The sequence below is a fragment of the Stegostoma tigrinum genome, chromosome 2, assembly GCF_030684315.1.
Source record: "Stegostoma tigrinum isolate sSteTig4 chromosome 2, sSteTig4.hap1, whole genome shotgun sequence".
Lineage (NCBI taxonomy): Eukaryota > Metazoa > Chordata > Chondrichthyes > Orectolobiformes > Stegostomatidae > Stegostoma > Stegostoma tigrinum.
The window spans coordinates 52145167-52168244 of NC_081355.1; the positions used below are offsets into that span (position 1 = coordinate 52145167).

Below are 23078 nucleotides of genomic sequence, written 5' to 3' on the forward strand. Positions count from 1 at the left end.
TTCATCACCCTCCATCAGTCCATGCACTCGTAATCTTTAAAGGTAGAACACAAGTCTTGCATCAAGTTCCATTTTTCACCACACCTCACCACCCACCCCCACCTGACTTGTTGACCCACACTGACCCTTGGTTAAACAATACCTTGACTTTTAAAACTTTTATCTTATATTCAGATCCCTCCATGACCTTGCCGTTCACAACCTCCGTCAGCCCATCTTGAGATATATGTGCTCATATAATTCTGGCTTTGGATATCCTTGATTTTTATAGGGTCTTGTGGTATAGTGATAATGCCCCTATTGTGGGCGAGGCAGTACAGTTTTAAGCCATTTGTGGTAGGGGTGGATGCAGGTCATAACATTTCGGAATGGGTTGATTAAAATAATTATACATACAAGGTGTTATTAATAATATACTTAAGATCCTTCTGCTTGGCTATTATTAATTCCTCAATGATGTTTTACTTGTGCTTGTTGAAACTGAAATTCGATTTTGTTCTTCTAATAAATGGCATAAAGGAATGCAGTTGAAAGGAGCAGATAGCTCTCCATTCTGAACCTGAATTTCAAGCATGATATCATAACATTATTTACAGCATAGAAGGAGATTGCTTAGCTCATTGAGTTGATGTTGATGCTGTGCAGAGAAATCTGGTCTGTCCTATTCTCTCTCTTTAACATGAAAGCCGTACAAGTTTATTTCCTTCAAATATCTATCCAGTTTCCCTTTTGAAATTATTTATCTTCACCTGCTTTCACCACCCTTCCAGTGGGGGGACCGAGGGCAGCCATTTCCAAAATCCAATCTGATTAAAGTATCGCACGAGTGAAATCAACAAAGGTCACTTGAATGTTGAGAAAGATGTAAAAACCATATATGTACTGTGTTTAGAATATGAATTGCATTTTTCTTTGGTTGTTGCAAGTAATAAGACATTGGCACAAACTTGGAGAAAAAGATCTTTATGCTCTGTTTCCCAACAAAAAAGATATCCCATGTGATTGTTAAAACCATCTCCATCTTTGCCATATTAAATATCTTACTTCTTTCTCATCTTGGACCTCAAATTTAGTTGTGTACAAAGTTTCCATATAAATGCGCTAGTTATTCTTTTAATGTAGATATAGATTCTAACATTTGTCTACGCTCGTTGTTGTATCCGGAATGAACAGGTGTAATGTATATTCATGTACAGATTAGTCTTATTTTGTTTTCCTAGGTTAGAGATTGTAAGGTTTGTTTAAAGCTGTTCCCAAAAATATTTCCATTGTAGTTTCAAAGGAGAAAGACATATAGAAGGGTTACTGTTAAGGGATGACTGTATTCTGTGTGATCACCAAAACACCCTGTGAATTCCTGGCTGTGGTGTTGCAGGAAACTGCTGGTGGCCCTAATGATTGGTCCCTCAACACCACGTCATCAGTACCCAGGGCATGTACAAGACTGCTAGTCATGTGTGAAACTATACAGTGTAGATGTTCCTCTCCTCTGTGCCTTTGATTTGGCATTTAGCAGATATATAGAAATTGGAAAGGGTGGAAATCAGGTACTTCCCCATTGCATTGCTTCAGACTTCCTTGGATTTGCTGCAAACAGACACAAACCTGTACACAGAGCAGACACTGATGCAGCATTTTTTTTTAATGAGACCAGAGGGGCCTTTCATTGACTCCCACCTCATTTAATGTTGGGTCTGACAGAAGTACCTATCAGAAGCTTGAACAAGTGATTGGTCCAATCACCAAATCAGATAATGTGCAAGAATCGTGCTGCCAGGTTGACAACAAGAGGGGAGCTGTAGCATTTATTTTGAAACAGACCCAAAATAATTTCAGGCACTTGGATCTTCCTGCAGGTGTCCTTTGCTCTAATGACTAAAACAAAAATGTAGTTGCAGAAACCTGTACCCGAGAAGGCAGAGCAGTTGTATTAAACAATTTCATGATGTATTCAGATTTCACAGTGTCTGAATTCCCTGCACCTGATGATTAACTCATCTGCTATTCTTATAGAATGATTAAGTTGGACATTTTTGTAAAATGTTGATTTTCAAGAAGAATACGTGAGCATTGGCATGGTCATAGCTTGAAATATTGTCTTTCCTGGAATGTATTTTTACCTTTGTTCCATGAATAGCATTCTGGCAGAGTGATTGAAATCAATGAGCTGAATATGGGTCTGATTCAATAATTAGTGAGCAAATGACTTAATAAGATGATTGTCCATTAAGTAAAGACTAGATCCCACTATTGCTTAGGTCTGCTCAGCTAGGGAACAGCAAAAATGTATATCTAATGGCTTAATTGTACCAAGTACCTTCTCAAAAGTTTAATCAGACTGAGCCAAGGCAGGAGATGCTAAAACAATAGTAAAAGAGCTGTGTTTCAGGGAATGCTTTAAAAGAAAAGGGTAAAATAGAAAGGGCTGTGGATAAGAAAAGGAATTTTCAGGTACCGGGTGTAGACAATAAAACACAGGCGAAGTCAACCATTCAGCCTATTGAGTTTGCTCCACTAATCAATGAGATCACAGCTGATCTGATAATCCTTAAATTCATTTCTCTGTCTTTCCCCCGTAATCCCTCATTCCCTTGCTGAATAAAAATGTCTATCTCAGCTTTGAATATGCTAAATGACCCATCATTTTCAGTCCCCTGCGACAAATAATTCCACAGACTCACTAACCTCAAAGAGAAGAAATTCTTCCAAATCTCTGTCTCAGATAAGTGACCACTTACTTTGAGATTATGCCCTCTCGTCCCAGACTGTCTCACAGGAGGAAGCAGCCACTGCCATGCCCCACTCTGTGTCTGTCCTGTCAAACCTCCTAAGAATCTTTTCCAATAAGGTTACTTCTAAGTGCAGTCTCAACATACTTAACCTTTCTTAATAAAACAAACCCTTCATAGCATTTGCCAAAGAACCTCCTCTGGACTGCCTCCAATGCCAAGATACCCTCCCCCCTCTTTTTCATAAGGGGACTGAAACTGTTCCCAATATTCCATGTGTGGTCTGACTAGCACCTTGCATAATTATAGTGCAATTTTGTTATTTTTATACTCCATTCCTTTTGAAATAAAGGCCAAGATTCTGTGGCCTTGCCTATGATCTGCTAATCTTATGTGTAAGGGCCTTAAAATCCGTCTGAGCTGCAGTTTTCTTCATTGCAATTATATATGTACCCTTTATTTTCCTATCGACATGAATGTCATGTTGCCACATTATATTGCATCTTTCAAGTTTATGCTTGACCTGTCTATACTCCTCTGTAAACTCTTTGGATCATAATCAGCACTTGCCTCTCCATCCATTTTTGGCATCTGAAAAATTGGCAATAGTACATTGACTTTCCTCATCTATGTAATTAAAATATATTATAAATGATTGTGACCTAACCACTAATCCCTGTGGCATTCCACCAATTGCAGGTTGCCATCCCAAAAACTTTGCCCCAGCTCTGTCTTCTAATTGTTGCCAATCGTCCACTCATGGTGATATTACTATCTCCAACACCACAGGTTCTTATCTTAATAAGTAACTTTATGTGCAGTACCTTATCAAATGTCTTTTAAAAAGCCAAAAACTGCTTTTCTTTCATATATCCTGATTGTTACCTACTCAAAGAATTCTAATAAATTTGGTCAAATATAAAGCCATTTTGACTGTGCTTGATTATGTTCTGTGTTTCTAAATGCTCTGCTATTACATCCTTTATAATAGACTGTAACATTTTCCCAATAGCTAACAGATCTTAAGATAACTGGCCGATAGTCACCTGATTTCCCTCCATTTCTGAAAAAGGGTGTTATATTGGCAGTTTTCCAGTTGCCTGGGACTTGCCCCAAATCTCAAGATTCTTGGAAGATTACCACCAATGCATCCACCATCTCTGTTGCTACTTCCTTACATATCCTCGATTGCGCCCCATCAGGCGCAAAGCACCTTTCAGCTTTTGGCGTCATTAATTTCTGAAGTGCTTTTTCTCTGGGGATAGTTATTGTGTTTATTTCCTCCTCTGCCAACCTTAAGCCCCTTGATTATTTGTATTATTGAAATGCAATTGGCATCTTCTACCTTGAAGGCTGATGCAGAGTGTTTATTCAGTTCCTGTACGATATCCTGGTTCCTCATTAATATTTTTCTACTCTCAGCCATGAGGGGCCTTGGGTTCAATTTGGCCGTCAATTCCTTTTAATATATTTAAAGAAGCTGTTGCAATCCTTTTACTACACTAGACAAGGCATAGCAGCTGAATATTGGCAAAGGTATTTCAGGATGCACAAGAGGCAAGAGTTGGCAATGCATAAAGTTATCAGATATTTTAATATGCAATCTTTCCAACTAAAAGTCAACTTGAAAGAAAGATATTGCCAAAATAATTTTGTAAAAGAGAAGATGATGGAAAAGTATGGTTTATTTTGTTTCCTTCTTTTGGGGTAAAATGGGTTGAGTGCAGTGGAAATTGCCTTGAACTTTACATTCTTTGCTCACTTGATGTCTGAAAAGTGAGTCATCTCATCTCATCTCCCCAAGTGTTTCTCAGAATGCCCATGGAACATGTATGTGAGAACATGCAAAATGAATAATTTTCATTTCAGATCACAAAGGGCTTCTAGTGTTAGACCAATTTATCCCCAACCTGATTTTCCCTGCTCCTCTGAATGCCTTTCTAAACAAGAAGTGTCTGAATAACTGAATAATTTTACATAATTGTATACGTTAGAGTGCTTGGAAACATGGAATCAGAATACTGTCGCACAAAAATTATTAATAGATTTATGATCATATAATATACCTGTACAACATTAGCCTTAATAAATTCTCACGTAAGACCTAAATGTTATGCTGTTGTAAAAGCTGAGTGCTTCAGTTACTGAAGCAGTATTTTCAATCATATATGAATATGAAATTTTGACATTTTATGAATTGGACATTTTCTCTGTTTGAGTTTGGATAAACATTGTGCTGTACAGGACATTAAGGCATTCTGAAACATAGCACAGATCCTTACTAGTTGAAAAGGATTTAGGCATCTGCTACAGCAATTTAGGTAATTCAGTAAATGCTGAGAAAGCAAGTGTAATTAATAAAATCAGACTTAAAAGAAAGCCAGCTGGGAATTTTTGCAAAAATACTACTGACTTCAACATTGGCTTTCCTGATAAGTCCTACACTCTCTTTCGTTTCTGATTTCAGCAAGTAAAAGAATGAGATTAATACAAGTGAATACTGAAATACTCATTCCAAATTGTATTTTGTTTTATTCCCTAGGATTTGCACCCATCAGTGGGATGTGTAGCAAATATCGCAGCTGTACTATAAATGAAGACACAGGATTAGGCCTGGCCTTCACCATCGCTCATGAGTCTGGACACAAGTAAGATCACCTGTTGACTATTCAATCTGTCATATTTTGAGAGTATAGTGATCTTAAATCAGCACTGATATCCAGGATATTAGTAGGCACCTCAGTTTCTGAAGCACATCTGTTTTGAAGAGCAACAATTTTCAGTTGTCTGTTTAATATTTTGTTGGAGTAAAGTTTTACATTCCTTTTAATGGAATTTGTAGGAACGTAGCCTTGCAGTTTGATGATGTGGGATTTTTCATAGTGGGAAAAATAGTCTGGGATTCCCTGTTCTTCACATCAAGAGGAGCTTAATTCATGTTTCATTGTTTAGCCTCTTTTTTCCATATGCCCCATTATAGAAAAAGTTCATAATCATGTGACTTCCTACAGGTACGAGAGCATACTCTAGTGATAAACCTATGCATGACATCCATCATGTTACACCAATAATGAACAGAATCATAGAACAGAACAGAACAGAAGGTCATTCAAATAGCTGAGTTTTCGCCAACTCCTTCTAACTGCAGTCCAGATAGTCCCAATTTGTAATTGTTTCCCCATATCATTTTGTATTTTTTTCTTTTGTTTGAAATTATTTATCCAGTTTTCTTTTGAAAGCTGCTATTTAATCTGTTTCCATCATCCTATCAGGGCATTCTAAATCTGAAGCACTATTATGTGAAATGATTTACTTCATATCACCTTTGGTTATTTTGCCAGTCACCTTAAATCTATGTCTTTTGCTTACTGACCCTTCATCCATCAAAACACTTCAAGTTTATCTGTTTATCAGCCCTGGAGCAACTATGGAATCATCAGCCTGGATTTTACTTGGAGCGTTAATTTGCTGTTTCAGCTTTGCAACAGGTGCAACAGAAAAATTGGGCTAGGTCATAAGTCACCATATTTGAAGACAATGGGGTTTCACAAAGTAACAGTTAAATGTAGTTGTCTTTTCCCTAGGATGGAGAATTTCAAGACTAAGGGCACATTTATAAGATGAGAGGAGAGAGATTTAAAAAAGATGTGAGGGGCAAATTTTTTACACAGAGTAGTCCTTGTGTGGAATGAACTTCCTGAGAAAGTGGTGGATGTGGTACAATTACAACATTTAAAAGACATTTGGATAAGTAGAAGCAAGGGAAAAGTTTGGAGTGATATGGGCCAGGAGCAGGCAAGTGCGACCAGTTTAGTTTGGGATTATGTTCGGCATGGACTGTTTCGACTGAAGGGTCTGTTCCCATGCTGTCTGACTCTATGGTGTTCCCACCACCTGCCTTTTCACCCCAGCCTATCACCCATATTGCATTGGGCTGGGAAAGGTGTTAGATAGCCCATTTACCTTTAGCCAATCAAAGCTACTTAAGAGCTCCTATTCCTACTTTGCTCATGGCTAAGGAAGGTACGGGCAAGGTAAGAACTGAGTAGCACAGGCTACTGTCACTCAATGAGTGGTTATCTCCTTTATGGTTTTCCTGTCCACAAAGGTATACACCCTATGCACCTTGCATTTTTTCCCCTCTAATCAGGGCTTTCGCCCACCATCCAGAAGGGAGTAGAAGTATTATTCAGACTCAATTAAGTTAAAATCCTCCTGCCTTCTGATGGGTTATTGGGGTTTTTGCTGGAGTGTGAGAGTGGCTCTGACGCAATGTCAAGTGCTACTTTTTCAAAAACATAATTTTCCTACAATAATTGCAACTTTACAATTTCTAGTCACATATTTAATCAGCATGCAGTGTCACTGGTTAATTCCATGTCCAGGATCAGATGGTGGTAAACAACAATAGTTATAACACGTGCCTCTCTAGAATCTGAGATAGCAGGACCTGCAGATGCTGGAGAATCTGAGATAACAAAGTGTAGAGCTGGATGAACACAACAGGCCAAGCAGCATCAGAGGAGCAGGAAGGCTGACATTTCAGGCCTAGACCCTTCTTCAGAAATGGAACTTTTCTGAAGAAGGGTCTAGGCCCGAAATGTCAGCCTTCCTGCTCCTCTGATGCTTCTTGGCCTGTTGTGTTCATCCAGCTCTACACCTTGTTCTCTCTGGAATCTACTGATTTTGCAGAGCTGTTGAATAACACAAAAGTATGCACTTACTTAAAGACAAGTTCTTATATTTTGAACACAGTTGTTTGCAGAATCTTTGCCAAGAGGTTCAGCTATTTTGAGGATCGTGTTTGATTTGAGTAATTCTGGCAAACCATGTTGGTGCTCACTGACAATTCATAGGTCCAGGATGAAGCATGTAGGCTTCTCCAGCCAGCTGGTTTAGGGACATGAAATTCTCCTGATCTCACAGGGTATGTGATTAAGCGTGTGCTCTCTCCTGAGCCCGTATAAGAACTGCTGATTATACTGTGTAACATAAACTGGTAGTAATCCAAGCAAGTATCTTGCACCGGCTGCCCATTTGGAACTTCAGAATTACACTCACATCCTGTGTCTGTTATATTGTAAATCAGTTCCCATCTATACTGCCTTTGTGAAGACCCTAACAAAAATAGCTGTTGACAGAGTAGTGGTGGCTCAAGGCACTGTAGGTCCTTCAATGTGATGAATAAAATCTTCTACTCCATTTCTATTGAGTGGATGTCTTTCACATGAGGACTTATAATTCTCATCATCATAGAAGCAATCTAACAGTAAAACTGATCTGGAACTAAATAATTGAGTTCGTGGCACTGTGGTAATGTCACTGGACTACTAACCCAGGACCCTAGGTTAATGTTCTGGGAACAAGGGTTTGAATGTCATCATGCCAGACAATAAAATTTGGATTCAGTGAAACGAAATCCAGAATTAAAAGTTAGCTTAATGGTGACCATGTAACTATTGTCCATTGTTGTAAAAACTCATTTAGTTCTTTTTAGGGAAAGAAATCTGCTGTCCTTTCCTGTGACCCCAGATCCACAGCAATGGGGTTGATTCTTAAATCTGCCTGCATGCCAACTAAAGATGAGTAACAAATGCTGGTCTTGACAGTGACACCCATATCTCATGAACAAATAAAAAAGTTCCATTTTTAGCCATTTGATAATGATGATGTGTTTGTGTCCCTCTTTTTGACAAAAAGGAACCTTAAAAAAGAAACGAAACAAACCAGATCAAATGTTTACTTTACATACATTGCAGAATTATTTAACGGAAAGTAGAATTAGCCCAGACAGTACTATGTCTGATATAAAGAAGTCAATAGAGGATATTTAATTTTTTGGCACATTGTCTCTAGTTTTCCGTGGGTTGAAGGGTTAGACAAAATGTTATTAATGCTCCTGATCTAAAATCCCATCTCACTGATATTCCTTCATGCTTCCCCCACCTCTTAAGATTGGTTGGGATAGAGTGTTTGTGGAAAAGTTTTTGGAAGGTTATTAAAAATTGCAATCCAGAGAGCACGACACAAAACTATTTAAGACATTTGGCCGGGTTCTAAACTTTTCTTTTGCTGATTTTCTTTGTGCTTTTTGGAGGGCTTTTCACTGCAAGACAAAGTTCCATTCAGCCCCATCTTACCATGTGCCATTCCAGGAAGAACTCACCACTTGCGGATTTCCACTGAAAGTCCCTGATGCCTGTGCACTTAGTCACACATTGGCCTTCTGAGGCTGCCCTGCTTGATAATGGCCATCCAGTTTGAAGATGCTGGAGTAATGGAAAATGGCGCTGCGATTCTCCAGTGGGGTCTACAGTTCTGAGAAAGTGTCGCCGTAACTGAAACGTTAACTCTTATTTTTTATTGACATGCTACCAGACCTGTTGAGCTTTTCTAGCAAATTCTGTGTTTGTGTAGGGTCTTAGAGGTTATGGGGGTCCCATGCAGAGGAAGGGCCAACCTGTATCTAAGGGACCAGTAGAGGAATCCACAACACCAGACCCTGGCAGCCTGGTCTGACCTCAGCATCCAATCAGTGCGGTCCCCACGGTCCTGTGGAATAGCAAATAGAATGACAAAAAGGTCAATGACTCTGTCATGCCAAGTGCCGCACATTTCTGTCCAGCTACTTCACACTCATTCTGTGTCTGTTTTTGCACTCACCTCCAATCAAGGTTCTTGTTCTTCTGTTCTCACTATTGCCTTCAACACTTCCCCTCACATGCAATTTCCCTCCCCAGCTCCCCAGGCCACTGTTCCTGAATTACCTCTGCACTGCCTACTCACTTGCCCAGGATATCTCAATGCCATTAGGTAACATGCACCAGCACCAAAGGCTGTGAAACCAACTATTTTGTTACTCAGCCCCTCTCTTTCTCTTATACCAGGAGAAGGTAGCCCACAATAGGAAAGAAAGGGGTCATATGCAGGCAGGTGTTGACCTAACAGTATTACCACTGGGCCATTAATCCAAGGATCTAGGTAATGTTCGGGGGACCTGATTTTGAGTCCTGTCACAGCAGATGATGGAATTTGAATTCAACTTTAAAAACTTAATTAAAAGTCTAACAATGACCGCAAAAATTCGTTGTCAATTGTCAGAAAAACCCATCTGGTTCACTAATATCCTTTAGGAAAGGAAACTGCCATCCTTATCTGGTCTGGTCTTCATGTGACTCCAGACCCACAGCAGTGTGGTTGACTCTCAGTTGCCCCCTTTGAGTATTAGGGCTGGGCAGTCAATGCTGACCTGGCCAGTGATGCCCTCATCCGTGAATGAATTATTAAAGAAAGGGCTGTCTGACGTCGGGTTCCTTTTGTGGAGAGAATCCTGGCCCTCTCAGAAGACTGGGAGTGTGGTTGTGCTGATGCCAAGACATGCCACCAGCTGAGAAAGTGCCCCTCCTCATTCCATTGCATCTGTCACATCTCTACTATCAGTGTCAATCAGTGCACACCACAGGCCATGATGCCTTGTATTCCTTGTTTTACATATAACCTGCAGGATGTCCATAATCTTGGTGAAGAAACAGGCTACCCTGGAAGAGGCCACAGCCTTGACCTCCAAGGAAGTGAGCACTGAGACGTAAGAGGAAGCATTGACAAGGTTACCTCCTGCACACACACCGCTCCCCCACCATGCCTCTTCATCTCACCAGCTCCATTGCTGACATCTTGGTGGGAATGTCTTGCCTTAAAAGTTTGGGAGCACAAGCTGGTGAGCATCTCACTGTGACACATGCACCTGACCAAGGAACGTTTGGTATTTGGGAGAAAGCAGGAACCAGGAACCTGCTCAGTGCCACACAGAAGAGGACCCTGTGGTGTCAGTAATCAGGGACTTTGTCCACATGCATAGTGAAGAACAGGAAGGGTAGACATGTCTGTGGGAGGCAACAGTTCTCAATGTCCAGAGGCTACAGAACTGCAGCTAGACTGTGGGAGCCAGCTGCCTCATGAGTGCAGCTACCTGTCTGCCTCTCTGGACAGGTTGGCAGCTGCCATGGACAGCCAGGTCCAACGTCCCTCTGGGTTTGCTGGATCTGTGCACAAACCTGCATTCTGCTGTTTCAGCTATTCGCCCTTGGAACCAAAAGCATTGTAAGTACACGGAACCTCGCAGCAGCCTAGCTGCCCCTTTTCACAAAGAGACGGAGTGCTGACCAGGATGCACTCAACCACAGCAGGAATCAGATGTAGGCCCCTCAGAGGTTGTCATTCGGGACACTCCAGAGATGGCCGGGCCATCCGTTGACATTGAAGAAATCTCAACTTCGCTCTGGCAAGAAGACCCTTAGGATGTTGGCATAGTTCAGACATAATCACACCCCCAGGAGGTCCAACTAAACTACCAAAGCTAGCATGGTCCACTATGAAGCGGACTCCCTCCAAGCCAACTCCAGAGCTGAGACAATACTGGGATATAGTGAGAGGGAAAGAGAAAAACACTTTTGAAGGCAATTTGGCACAAGTGACAGCACATGCTACACAAAATGTTATCTTCGGATAAATTTGGTTCATTTTGCACTGCATCCATTTGTTGAACTCCAGTTGAAAATGTGCCAGCACAATGCCTAACTTCCTGTCCATGTAGGATACAACTAAGCATCAATGTCTGTGTTGAAAGCCTGCTACAGCATGTGGAAGCAAGCTCAACAAGGTGAATATAGGGGAATGGTTCTGGCCGAACACACATCCCTCTGAGTCAAACATCCCTATTCTTTCCCTGGCCTCTGTTTCCAAAATTGTTGATGTGAATGAAGTGGTCAGCGATGTCTGGGTCAGGGTGCTGTGCAGTACACAGGAAACCAATGCCTTAGCATTTCCACTGTCCTGCACACTGTAATGATCTAAGCATAATGTTGTCCTGTAAATGACCTCACAATGCTGGGTTGTGTGTACCTTCCCTCACAGGTTGCGATTCTTACCCCACCCACTTTGGAGTGGTTGAAGCCATTTTCTTTCCCAGGTTACGAAGTTCGGTAGAGTATTTGCGGATTGGAAGGCAGGATGTTATATTGTTGTTTATAAAATGATAGGGGAAAGGCAGTATACGCTGCCTATATTATTATGTACTAAAAGTATTATGTATTCTTTCTAGGCTTGGAGATTAAAAAAGGCCTGTGGGCAGCTCGTGGGTTTGCAGGTGCACAAGAGTACCTGAATTGCGACATTTGTATCAAAGGGCTAGAAGATTAGCAGGCCAAGCCACAGAATTATTTTGTTATCAAGGCAAGAAGTTTGAATTTAGCCCATTAATTTAAACTTAAATTTTAGATGCTAAAAACCAATTAAATTTACATCTGATAGTTTTGACAACATTGGACCAATCCTGTTGTACGAAATTGATATTTGAAAGATGGGAACAGTTACACAATCGACAGAGAGCGAACTGCCATCTGCTAAGAGATCAGCTCTCTCAGCTCTTAGAAAAAGTATCAAATAAATAAAGGTACTGCGGTGCTCTGAGTTATTCCTGACATAAGATCACTGGAGAAGACACAGAACAATCTGGGAGATGTAATCTGGCTGTAGTTTTGAGAGATGAATTTCTCTTATTTGGTAAATTAGCTTATATAAATGGGATTGATATTTACTGGAACAGAATGCCATTAGAATTTTGTTTTATTCAGGAATAGTTAATAGCTAGAGGGGGATTATTTGGTTTGTTAGTGGTCCAGTTAATTTGCTTACTGTTAGAATTAAATACGAAAATTTTTGATTATAGAGTGAGTGTCAGAAGTTTATTTCATTTAACCATTTCTTTTTAACAGATTGGGGGTGAGAGGTGGGTCATTCACTTCTCATGCAATAACAGATTATAGGCTAAGGTGAGCCTCTGGGTGTTTCAGTTTTAGCTATCGGGGTGGGGTGGGGGGGGGGGGGTGACCTCCACTTTATAACATCTTGGGAACTTGGGTCTGGGATCTGGCTAGCTTGAGTCCAGGACAGATCGGGTCAGGGATTTGGATGGATTTGGATGTGCCTGGACAGATTTAGAGTATGAAAGGTCCCAGCAGATTTAAACAGACTTGAGGATTAGTGTCCTTGATCTTTAAATAACACTTAAGTGAGAAGTAGAAAATCTGTTTGATTTGGTTACTTGTTGGTTCAATCAAAAGTGGAGAAATGGCTCTTGACATTGCTGAAGACATTCTGGGTGTTGAAGATGCTTCCCAAATTTGCCAAGAAAATTTAGAAAGACAGAAAAAGGAGACACTTTTAGAATTAGCAGACAGGCTAGAATCGCATTTAACTAGGGATAAGAGGAAAACTGAAATTATAAAAGAGTTAGTCAAGCACTTAGATATACCAGAGAAACAGACAAGCGCAGTGGAGTTAGAAAAAATTAAATTGCAAATGAGACTATTGGAGTTAGAATAAAGGGCAAGAATATTTGAGTTGGAAGAGATGAAGCAGTTTGAACATGGCAAAAAAAAAGAGAGTTTGAACTTAAAGAGTTGACAGTTATGCAGGAAAGTCCATTTAAAAGGATTGAGATAAAAGTAGAACATAGTTTTAGTCAGGACGACAGTGATGAAGAGCAAACCTCATCATAGCCAAAGACCTGGTAGGGATATGTACAAATATGTCAAAACATTACCGCAGTTTGAAGAAAAAAGATGTAGAAGCCTTTTCCTTGGATAAATTGACAAAACAGATAAACTGGCCAGGGTTTATGTGGGTAATGTCAATTCAGACCATGTTGGTAGGCAGGGCTTGTGAGGTGTTTACAACACTGCCCAAAGAGGTGTCACGAGAATATAAGGAGTAAAACAGACTATTGTGAGTACCTATGAATTGGTACCAGAAGCATATAGACAACGGTTCAGAAATGTAAGAAAGGAACCAAGTCAGACTTATATTGAGCTTGAAAGAATTAAACAACAATTTCGCTAGATGGTTGAGAGCGTTAATGATAGAAAAGACATATGACAAACTTAGAGATGTAATTCTGCTGGAGGAGTTTAAAAACTCACTTGCAGAAGTGATAAGAACTCATGCTGAGGAACAGAAATTTAAAACAATGAGAAGAGCTGCAGAGATGGTGGGCGAATACACAGTAGTGCATAAATCGAAATATAGCTTCAACGGCAATTTCATTCCATGATGGATGGAAAATGAGAAAGAGTGAGATCATTCAGTGGGAAACAGAAAGTTACCACACGTGAAAAAAAAACCTAAATAGGTGGAAAAGAGGTGGAAGACCTCAGGTGTTTTCACTGCAATAAAGTGGGACACACAAAGTCACAGTTCTGGTGGTTTAAGAGAAGCACTGGAAAAAAGAATGCGGTAAAAGAGGCTAAACCAGAGGGATTAGTCGAGGTAGTGAAGGAAACCCCAAGAGAAGTCGAGGAGCTGCAGGAGTGTGCAGAGTCTAGTAAGGGGCTAGAAAGAAACATAGTGCCAGCTCTTTGCAAAGACTTCACCTGCGTGGGTAAGGTTTACTCAGATAGAACGGGAGATTAGGTAAAGAAGTTAACATATTTAGAGATATAGGAGCTGATCAGTCTCTAATATTAACAGATGAAAATATTTGCACTCCTTCTGAATTGTGGATTGGAAGGCCAATCGGTTATTTTTCAAAGAAGCTCAGTATCTACCAAAAAAAAATCACCCATTGAAAATGAGTTATTGAGTTTGGTACTAGCCTTACAATATTTTAAAATTGATGTGGCAAATAATGCATCAGAGACGGTTGTGTATAATGGTCATAGTCTTTTGACATTTCTGGCAAGATTAAAGGACAAGAACACCAGATTACTTCATTGGAAGTCTTATTTTACAAGTTTTTTAAATTTATAGATTGTACATGTTGCTGGTCGTAAAAAAAACTCCCAGCAGATGTGTTATCGCAGGTTTAAAAGAAAAATGTGTGTATAAGATAGGAACGGTAGAGTTCAATGTTATATGTATATAGAATTAGTACAATATGTGTAACTAGATTAATGAACTATGGATATAACAATATAATGATGCTAAGGTTTAGAAAAAAAGAGAAGCCATCTTTTCATCGTGATGACACTTTTTTTCTTAATTGCGGAGGTGTTGCAAAGTTCAGCAGAGTACTTGTGGATTGGATGGCAGGACCTTCATATTTGATGTTTGTAAAATATGGATGTTCATAAAATGATGGAGGGAAAGCAGTATATGGCCCCTTAAAAAGATGGTGTGCTTTTTGGATGCTTTGGTGATTTAAAAAGAAAGGTCTGGACATCTTGTGTGTTTGCGGGTGCACCGAGTGTCTGAATAGTAACATTTATATCAAAAGGCTAGATGGTTAGTAGGGCAATCTGCAGTTTTGTTTTGTTATCAAAAGAAATTTGAATTTAGCCAATTAATTTAAATCAAACACTCAGATACTAAAAACCATTTAAATTTAAATCTGATAGCTTTGACAACATGGGACAAATCCTGTTGCAAGAAATTGATATGTCATCAAGGGTATAAAAGATGGGGACAGTTCCAAAATCGATGGAGAGTGAACTGCCACTGCAAAGAGATCAGCTCCATCAGCTCTTAGAGAAAGTATCATCTGAATAAATGTACTGCGGTACTCTTAGTATTCCTGACCAGAAGATCAATGGAGAAGACACAGACCATTCCAGATGATGTAACCTCGCTGTACTTTTGAGAGACTAAGCTTTTTTTTGGTTCGTAGAAGTGGGATGAGTATTTTTTGGAACAACATACCATTCGCATTTTGTTTTATTCAGAAACAATTAGTAGTTAGAGGGGAATTGTTTGATATGCTAATAGTTGGAGATAGATAAATAAATTGCTGCTTGTTGATTATAGAGTGAGTGTAGGAGTTTACTTCAGTTAACCATTACTTCATAACAGGTTGGGGATGAGAGGCAGGTTATACCACTTTTCACACTTCTTTTAACAGATTATAGGGTGAGGCGAGGCTCTGTGGGTGTTTCAGTTTTAATTATCAGAGGGGGTTCAACCTCCACTTTATAACACCTATTACGCGCTTTCAACTCCCAGCACATTGGAAGGCGATAGAGAATGCTCATTTGGACAGTGATTTCCAGCATCTGCCTCCATGTGTTCCTGATGGCCCATACGTCCAGGATCTACCCTTTCCATCTACATGAGCCAGCACCAGCCCACTTCTCCCCCAGCACCCCTGGCATATGAGGTGACCATGTGAGCAATGGTCATTTGCTGCTTGTCCCCGAAATCAGAGTGTTCCTAACTGTGGACAAAATCCCCCTTTTTATGTGATCATCCATGCTGTACCGCATCACCCCTCACCCTCCTTACAAGTATAGTGCACAATTGTCTTTAATACCCTGCCACCACCAAACCTCGCAAATATTTTTCCAATTGTCCTTCCTGCAGCAGCTGTCCACATTCTCGCCCCTCTGACACCGAACATGCTTTCCCTTTAGTTTCCCTATCCGGATCTGACAGACTGACCGTGACCATTGAGTGACCGACCCAGGCTGCTTCACACAAAGGTGCCCAGACACCGGACTGATCCCTGGATATGTCCATAGGCACATTGGCCCTGTCGTAGGAGTGGCCACTATGGAGCTGCAGGACTGACTGTGACTCACTCCCTAGCATGGATCCCAATGACTGAGATCCTGACCTTTGACCATGGCCAATTCCCTGGGCTGGTATGGCAGCCTGCCTTTGATTTACTGTGCCAGGACCCTCTGATTGATGGGGGATTGCCTCCATGAGCTTTTGTGAGAATAGCTGCTCTAAGACTCTGAGACACGGCTGCTTGCTTGCAGCGCATGCAGTGTATTTGCCACATGAGCTGCTGGCACATTGTGCAGGTTATGAAATTGAGATAGCATTATGTCCAGCAGGATGTACAGCACATTGTCTGCCATCTTGGCATTCTCTTTAAGCTATGTGGCTCTACAGCCCCTCTGACATTCTTCTGAGGCTTTGTACATGCCACTTGGCATAATGGGTGTGCCAACACATTGATTGCTGTGTTTGGATGTCACTAATGCACATGGACCTTGGAGCTCTACACTTAAAAAAACAGATTGTGCCCATCTGATTGAGGAGTGCAATGAGGCAAGCTGCCACGTTGTATGACAGCATGAACTGGCAAGGCAGGAATGCTGTGAGCCCGGACAATACGTGCTGTGTGAGTGAGTGACCATTCCTGAAATGCAGTCAATCAGTGCGGTCCATGACCTGGCTGACTGTCTCTCTTCACCAAATGTCTGTGTAGCAAGTTTTCAGTGTTAGTCGCTGGCGCAGCTGCAATCTGATTCTGTGCTTTCAGAAGGGCTGGCAAATGGATTAAAGTTGTGCCATGAGGGCCTTAAGGGGTTGTCAGTTATCAGATGCCAATGTCCTTGAATGAGGAGTGCGTGCAGCTGACACCCAGAGATCATGCCCTGAGATGTTGTTGTATGGTGAGGAACATGGATGCGCCTCGCAGTTAGCAGTGAGCTGAACTCCGCAGGTACCTGCATTTTCATATTAAATATTCTCAACAACTAGTTTGCTTGTGGCCATTGGTAGGAAAGGTAACTCCATATTAAGTTGTGCAATGTGCAGTAGATGAGGTTGTTAAAAAGTGATTATTCCCTTTAATAGGAGACTTACTGCCTCATATTGTGAATCTTACCTTGACCCCCGGAACTTGGAACATGCCACAAGTTTCCGACATTGAGAGATGCCTTTCAGGATATCGTATGCTGTTCTGCCACATTTCTCCCTACAGCCCATGTTGCTCCTGTAAGAGCCCACCCGTTGAATCAAATAATTCAAATGATTTCAGCAAAACACACCTTGTGCAACTCTGTGTGACAAATGCTTCAATAAAAAGAATTTGACATATACACTTGCATAATCATGATTTCAGGATGTCCTGAAGTACATTACAAATGATTGAACACTTTTAAGCGCATTGACTGTTGTAATATGGGCAACAGGGCAACCAATTTGTACACAAGGCCCCAAGAATAGTATTGTGATTATGGCCAGATTTTGTGTGTTAGTACACTTGATCAAGAATTAAAGTTTGGTCCAGGTACCAAGGAGCAGTCTGGGAGAACACCATGGGATTTCCTGCATCTACCTTAAGTCATCTTACCTTAAGGCAATACCTCAGTCATCCAAAAAGACACCATTTTCAATCATGCAGCACTCCCTTGGGCCTGCATTGCTTATTACTGCGAGATAGTAGGAAATGCAGATGCTGGAGTCTGAGATAACAAGGCGTGGAGCTGGAACACAGTAGGCCAGGCAGCATCAGAGGAGCAGGAAAGCTAACATTTTGGGTCTGGACCCTTCTTCAGAAATGGGGGAGGAGAAAGGGGCTCTGAAATTAATATAGAGAGGGGAAGGCGATGATAGAAGGTGGATAGAGGAACAGATAACTGGAGGGAAGACGGTCAGATCAAGGAGGCGGAGATGAGGCTAGTAGTTAGGAAGTTGGGGTAGGGGTAGGTCAGTGAAGTGGGAGGAACGGATAGGTGGGAGAAAAGATGGACAAGTCAAGGAGGCAGGCTGGAGGGTCTGGTCTTGGGATGAGTTTGGGAGATTTTGAATCTTGTAAATTCCACATTGAGACTGTTGAGTTGCAGCGTTCCCAGGCGGAATATGAGGTGCTGTTCCTCCAGCCTTCAGGTGGCACCTTTGTGGGACTGGAGGAGGCCCAGGATGGACATGTTCTCCAAGGAGTGGAAGGGGGAGTTGAAGTGGTTTGTGACTGGGAGGTACTGTCGTTTGTCACGAACCAAGTGTAGGTGCTCCACAAAGCGGCCTCCAAGCCTCCACTTGGTTTCCCTGATGTAGGGGAGGCCGCATCAGAAACAACAGATACAATATACCACATTAACAGATGTGCAGGTGAACATCTGTTTAATGTGGAAGGTTTTCTTGGGGCCTGGGATGGAGATGAGAGGAGAGGTGTATGGGCAGGTGTAGCATATCCTGCGGTTGCAGGGAAAAGTGCTGGGGGTGGTGGGGCTAGTGGGGAGTGTGGAGCGGACGAGGGAATCGTGGAGAGAGGAGTTCCTCCAGAAGGCAGATAAGGGTGGGAAGGAAATATATCTTTGGTAATGGGGTCAGATTGCAAGTGTTGGAAGTGGTGGAGAATGATGCATTGAATCCAGAGGTTGAAGGGGAATTCTGTCTTTGTCGTTATTGCGGGGAGGGGCTGTGAGGGCTGAGGTGTGGGAAACGCAAGCGATGCAGTCGAGGCCATTTTCAACTACTGTGGAGGGGAAATTGCAGTCCTTTAGAAACGAGTACATCTGAGATGTCCAGGATTAGAACACTTCATCTTGGGAGCAGATGCGGCAGAGGTGAAGGAATTGGGAATAGAGGGTAGCATTCTTGCAGGAATGTAGGTGAGAGGAGGTGTATGCTGGGTAGCTGTGGGAGTTGGTGGGCTTGAAATAGATATCAGTACCCAGGTCGTTACCAGAAATGGAGATGGTGAGGTCCAAAAAGGAGAGAGAGGTATCAGAGATGGTCCAGGTTAACTTAAGGTTAGGGTGGAAGGTGTTAATAAAGTGGATGACTGTTCGAGCTCCTCGTGGGAGCATGAGGTGATGCCAATACAGTCATCGATGTAACAGAGGAAGAGGTGGGGGATGGTGCTAGTGTAGCTTCCATTTATCCTACAAAGAATCAGGCATAGCTTGGACCCATGCAGGTACCCATGGCCACCCCCTTTGTCTGTAGGAATTAGGAGGAATTGAAGGAGAAGTTGTTAAGGGTTGGGATGAGTTTGGTTAGGTGGATAAGGGTGTCACTGGAGGGGGACTGGTTGGGCCTGCAGGACAGGAAGAAGCAGAGGCCGTTTAGGCCATCTGCTTTGGGAATGCAGGTTTATAGGGACGGGACGTCCATGGTGAAGATGAGGTTTTGAGGGCCAGGGAATCGGAAGTTTTGGAGGAGGTGGAGGACATGGGTGGTGTCACTGACATAGGTGGGGAGCTCCTGGACCGGAGGGAGAAAATGGAGTTGAAAATGGAGATAGGTTCAGTGCGGCAGGAGCAGGCAGAGACAATGGGTCCACCAGGGCAGTTGGGTTTATGGACTTTAGGAAGGAGCAGCGCGGGGTTGGGGAACGATGAGATTGGAGGCTATGGGTGGGAGGTCACCTGAGGTAATGAAGTTGTGGATGGTCTGGGACTTATTACTGCATTGCATTCATGTCTCTGGAGTGATGTTTGAACCCATTGATTCAGAGGTGGAGTGGAGCTACTGCAGCACCAAAAAAAAGGATACAAATTTTACTTGTGCAAATTAGTGTATACTTGATAGCTAAATCATAAACAAGTTAAGACCATAAGACCATAAGACATAGGTGTGGAAGTAAGGCCATTCGGCCCATCAAGCCCACTCTGCCATTTAAATCATGGCTGATGGGAATTTCAACTCCACTTCCCTGCACTCTCCCCATAGCCCTTGATTCCTTGTGAGATCAAGAATTTGTCGACCTCTGCCTTGAAGGCATCCAACGTCCCGGCCTCCACTGCACTCAGTGGCAATGAATTCCACAAGACCACCACTCTTTGGCTAAAGAAATGTCGTCTCATTTAAGTTTTAAATTTACCCCCTCTAATTTTAAAGCTGTGCCCATGGGTCCTAGTCTCCCCACCTAACAGAAACAACTTCCTAGCGTCCTCCCCTTCTAAGCCATACATTATCTTGTAAGTTTCTATTAGATCTCCCCTCAACCTTCTAAACTCTAATGAGTACAATCCCAGCATCCTTAGCCGTTCATCATATGTTAAACCTACCATTCCAGGGATCATCCATGTGAATCTCTGAGTTGCTTTCTGCATTGTTGTTAAACTATGATGAAACATTCACCTATGTGTTGATAGTTGTAATTTCTGACCTCCACCCAGTCCTTTGCCTTTAGTTCATTTCAATGCAAGTTGCAAGATCACTAAGGATGAAAATATTTTTAGCATGAACAATTCTGTAAATATGATATAAAACTCTCGAGTGAGAACCATTACTATACTGGTCATGCTTGTGTACTTGTCTTAGTTACAGTGACATGGGGATGCGTTTGACAGTGCAAAGATTAGAAGTATGACATTTCTTTGTGAAGTTGCACTTGTGAAGTTAATAGTTAACCATAGAATTGTAGTATGTATACCACACAACAAAAGTGAAGAATACTAACAGGCATTTTTTTCAAACAAGCTTCAAATAAAATCTTTGTCCTTCAGGAAATATATTTTAGAAATATTAGAACATTTAATAAATGAATTCAATGAGATAAATATAATGACATCTGAATTAACAGTTCAGAAGATAATTTCACTCACTTAACCAGTGATTATGGTCCTAGACCTAACTGGTTGGTGCTTATTGTTGGTCTGAGATCTTCGGCTGTCTAATATATGTCACTTTGTTTTGTGGGTTACAAGAAAAGTCGAAAGAACAAAACATCCTAAACAAGAGAGATACATGTTATTGATGATCTGTTTGTAATTTCACATAATGCGCTAAAGTCCAGGCATAAGTTACACACAATATAAGTTTGGATTTTAATCCTGCTGAGAGTTAGGTTGTTGAATGAGTTCAATTAATTTCACATCTGAATTTCTGATGTGCACTCTTGACTGCCCAGAATCCCTTCCAAACGCCAAAGTCAAAATATCACTTGATGCATACAAAGTGATTGGAGACAGGTTGACATAAGTAGTGACTACATAAATGTAAATCTTGGATAAAGCCCCACATTTTTTTTGAAGCAAAACGTTTATTTTGTGTGAAGAAGTCTTTGTTGATAAGTACAGTTCACTGTTCATTTGAACCTGTATTGTACATTTGGACCCAGAACATTTATTTTAATTGGTATTTTCACTGAAATAAACTATCCAGATAATCATTTGATTTAAATGTAAGTAATGCGCTCCATTATTTTCAACTCACTACACATATTTGGATGTCTATCTTCTGTGCCAATGAGTTTGCATTTGGATTTTAGTATGAAGGAACAAATTAAAATTGGGTACTTTGCAAAATACTCAAGCATAATGCCCATTAGTTCATTTCAATGCTTGTATACTTGTCTTAGTTACAGTGACATGGGAATGCATTTGACAGTGTAAAAATCAGGGTATGATATTTCCTTGTGAAGGTGCTGTTGTGAAGTTAATATTTAACCATGGAATTGTCTCAAATTGAGTTAAACTTGATCTTGGACGGAGCAATTTTATTTCCTAATTGGTATAATTTTCTTTTTTACAGAAAAGTAGTTCCTTTGTTCAATGGAAAACAAGTTGGTTTTATGAGATTTATCTAACCATCTTTGAATATGTAACAGATAAGAATACAAATGGATGTGTGAATGTCAGAGGTTTTGGAAAAAGGCCACTTTTTATTTTAACCTGAACTTCCCATTTCCCTCCAGCTTTGGTATGATTCATGATGGAGAAGGAAATGTATGCAAGAAATCCGAGGGTAATATCATGTCACCAACACTTGCAGGACATAATGGGGTCTTCTCGTGGTCAGCCTGCAGCCGGCAATATCTATACAAGTTTCTGAGGTACAGGATTGACTAATTGCATCTCTTGTTGCATTTAAACAATATGTCTAGACCCTTATATTCTACAAGGAATTGCATAAGTTAAACAATTTCATAGGTAGGAAATACAGTAATTGATGAGGTAACAGTATGTTTCTTATTTGTCATAGGAAACCCTGACACTTAGGGGCATGTAGTAGAATTTTGGAGACTGTTGCATGATTTCAATTAATTTCACACCTGCATTTCTGATGTACAGTTTTGTCCTGACTGCCAAAAATCCCCTCTGAGAATCAAAGTTAGACTGTAACCTGTTATGTATGAAGTGATTGAAGACATACCAACATGAATGGTCACTATATAATTCTTGGATGCAAGCGCACATTACTTCTGGAGTAATATTTTTACTTTGTATGAACAAGGAAGTGCTCTGTGTTAGAATGAACAATTATTACTCTGAAGGCTTGATAAACAGTTACCAACTCAAGTCTCCTAATATCTCTGGAAGTTGTATAACATATGCTCATGGCCTGTTTATACCATTGTTGAAACAAAACACTGTCTTCCTTTGTGCTTTGCACCTGTACATATTGAGTACAACTGTATCATTTTGTGTGTGCATGAGTGTGTGCTTTGTGAAGAATGTAGATGTCTGTGCCTCAATACCGGTATGAATGTTAGTCAGATGCAAATGTTTTTAAAGAAATTGAAACTGTATCTTTATAATATAGAATAAAACAGAAGATGCTGTAAATATTCAGTCATTCAGTCACCATCCCTGCCTCCCCACTGGGCCGTAAAGTTCCTCGCATTGACTCTGACTCTGTTTCTCATTCCACAGATGTAACCTGCCCTGCTAAATA

General features: G+C 41.0%; 1 protein-coding gene across 1 annotated transcript in view; it reads left to right on the forward strand.

Moving 5' to 3' along the window:
- The window catches only part of LOC125460264 (A disintegrin and metalloproteinase with thrombospondin motifs 16-like), a 233485-nt gene that overhangs the window by 63415 nt on the left and 146992 nt on the right, over positions 1-23078 (forward strand). Inside the window, exons 8-9 of the mRNA XM_048547520.2 lie at positions 5272-5377; positions 22099-22236. Coding sequence (XP_048403477.2) covers positions 5272-5377; positions 22099-22236 — 244 coding nt within the window. The remainder of the gene's footprint in view (positions 1-5271; positions 5378-22098; positions 22237-23078) is intronic.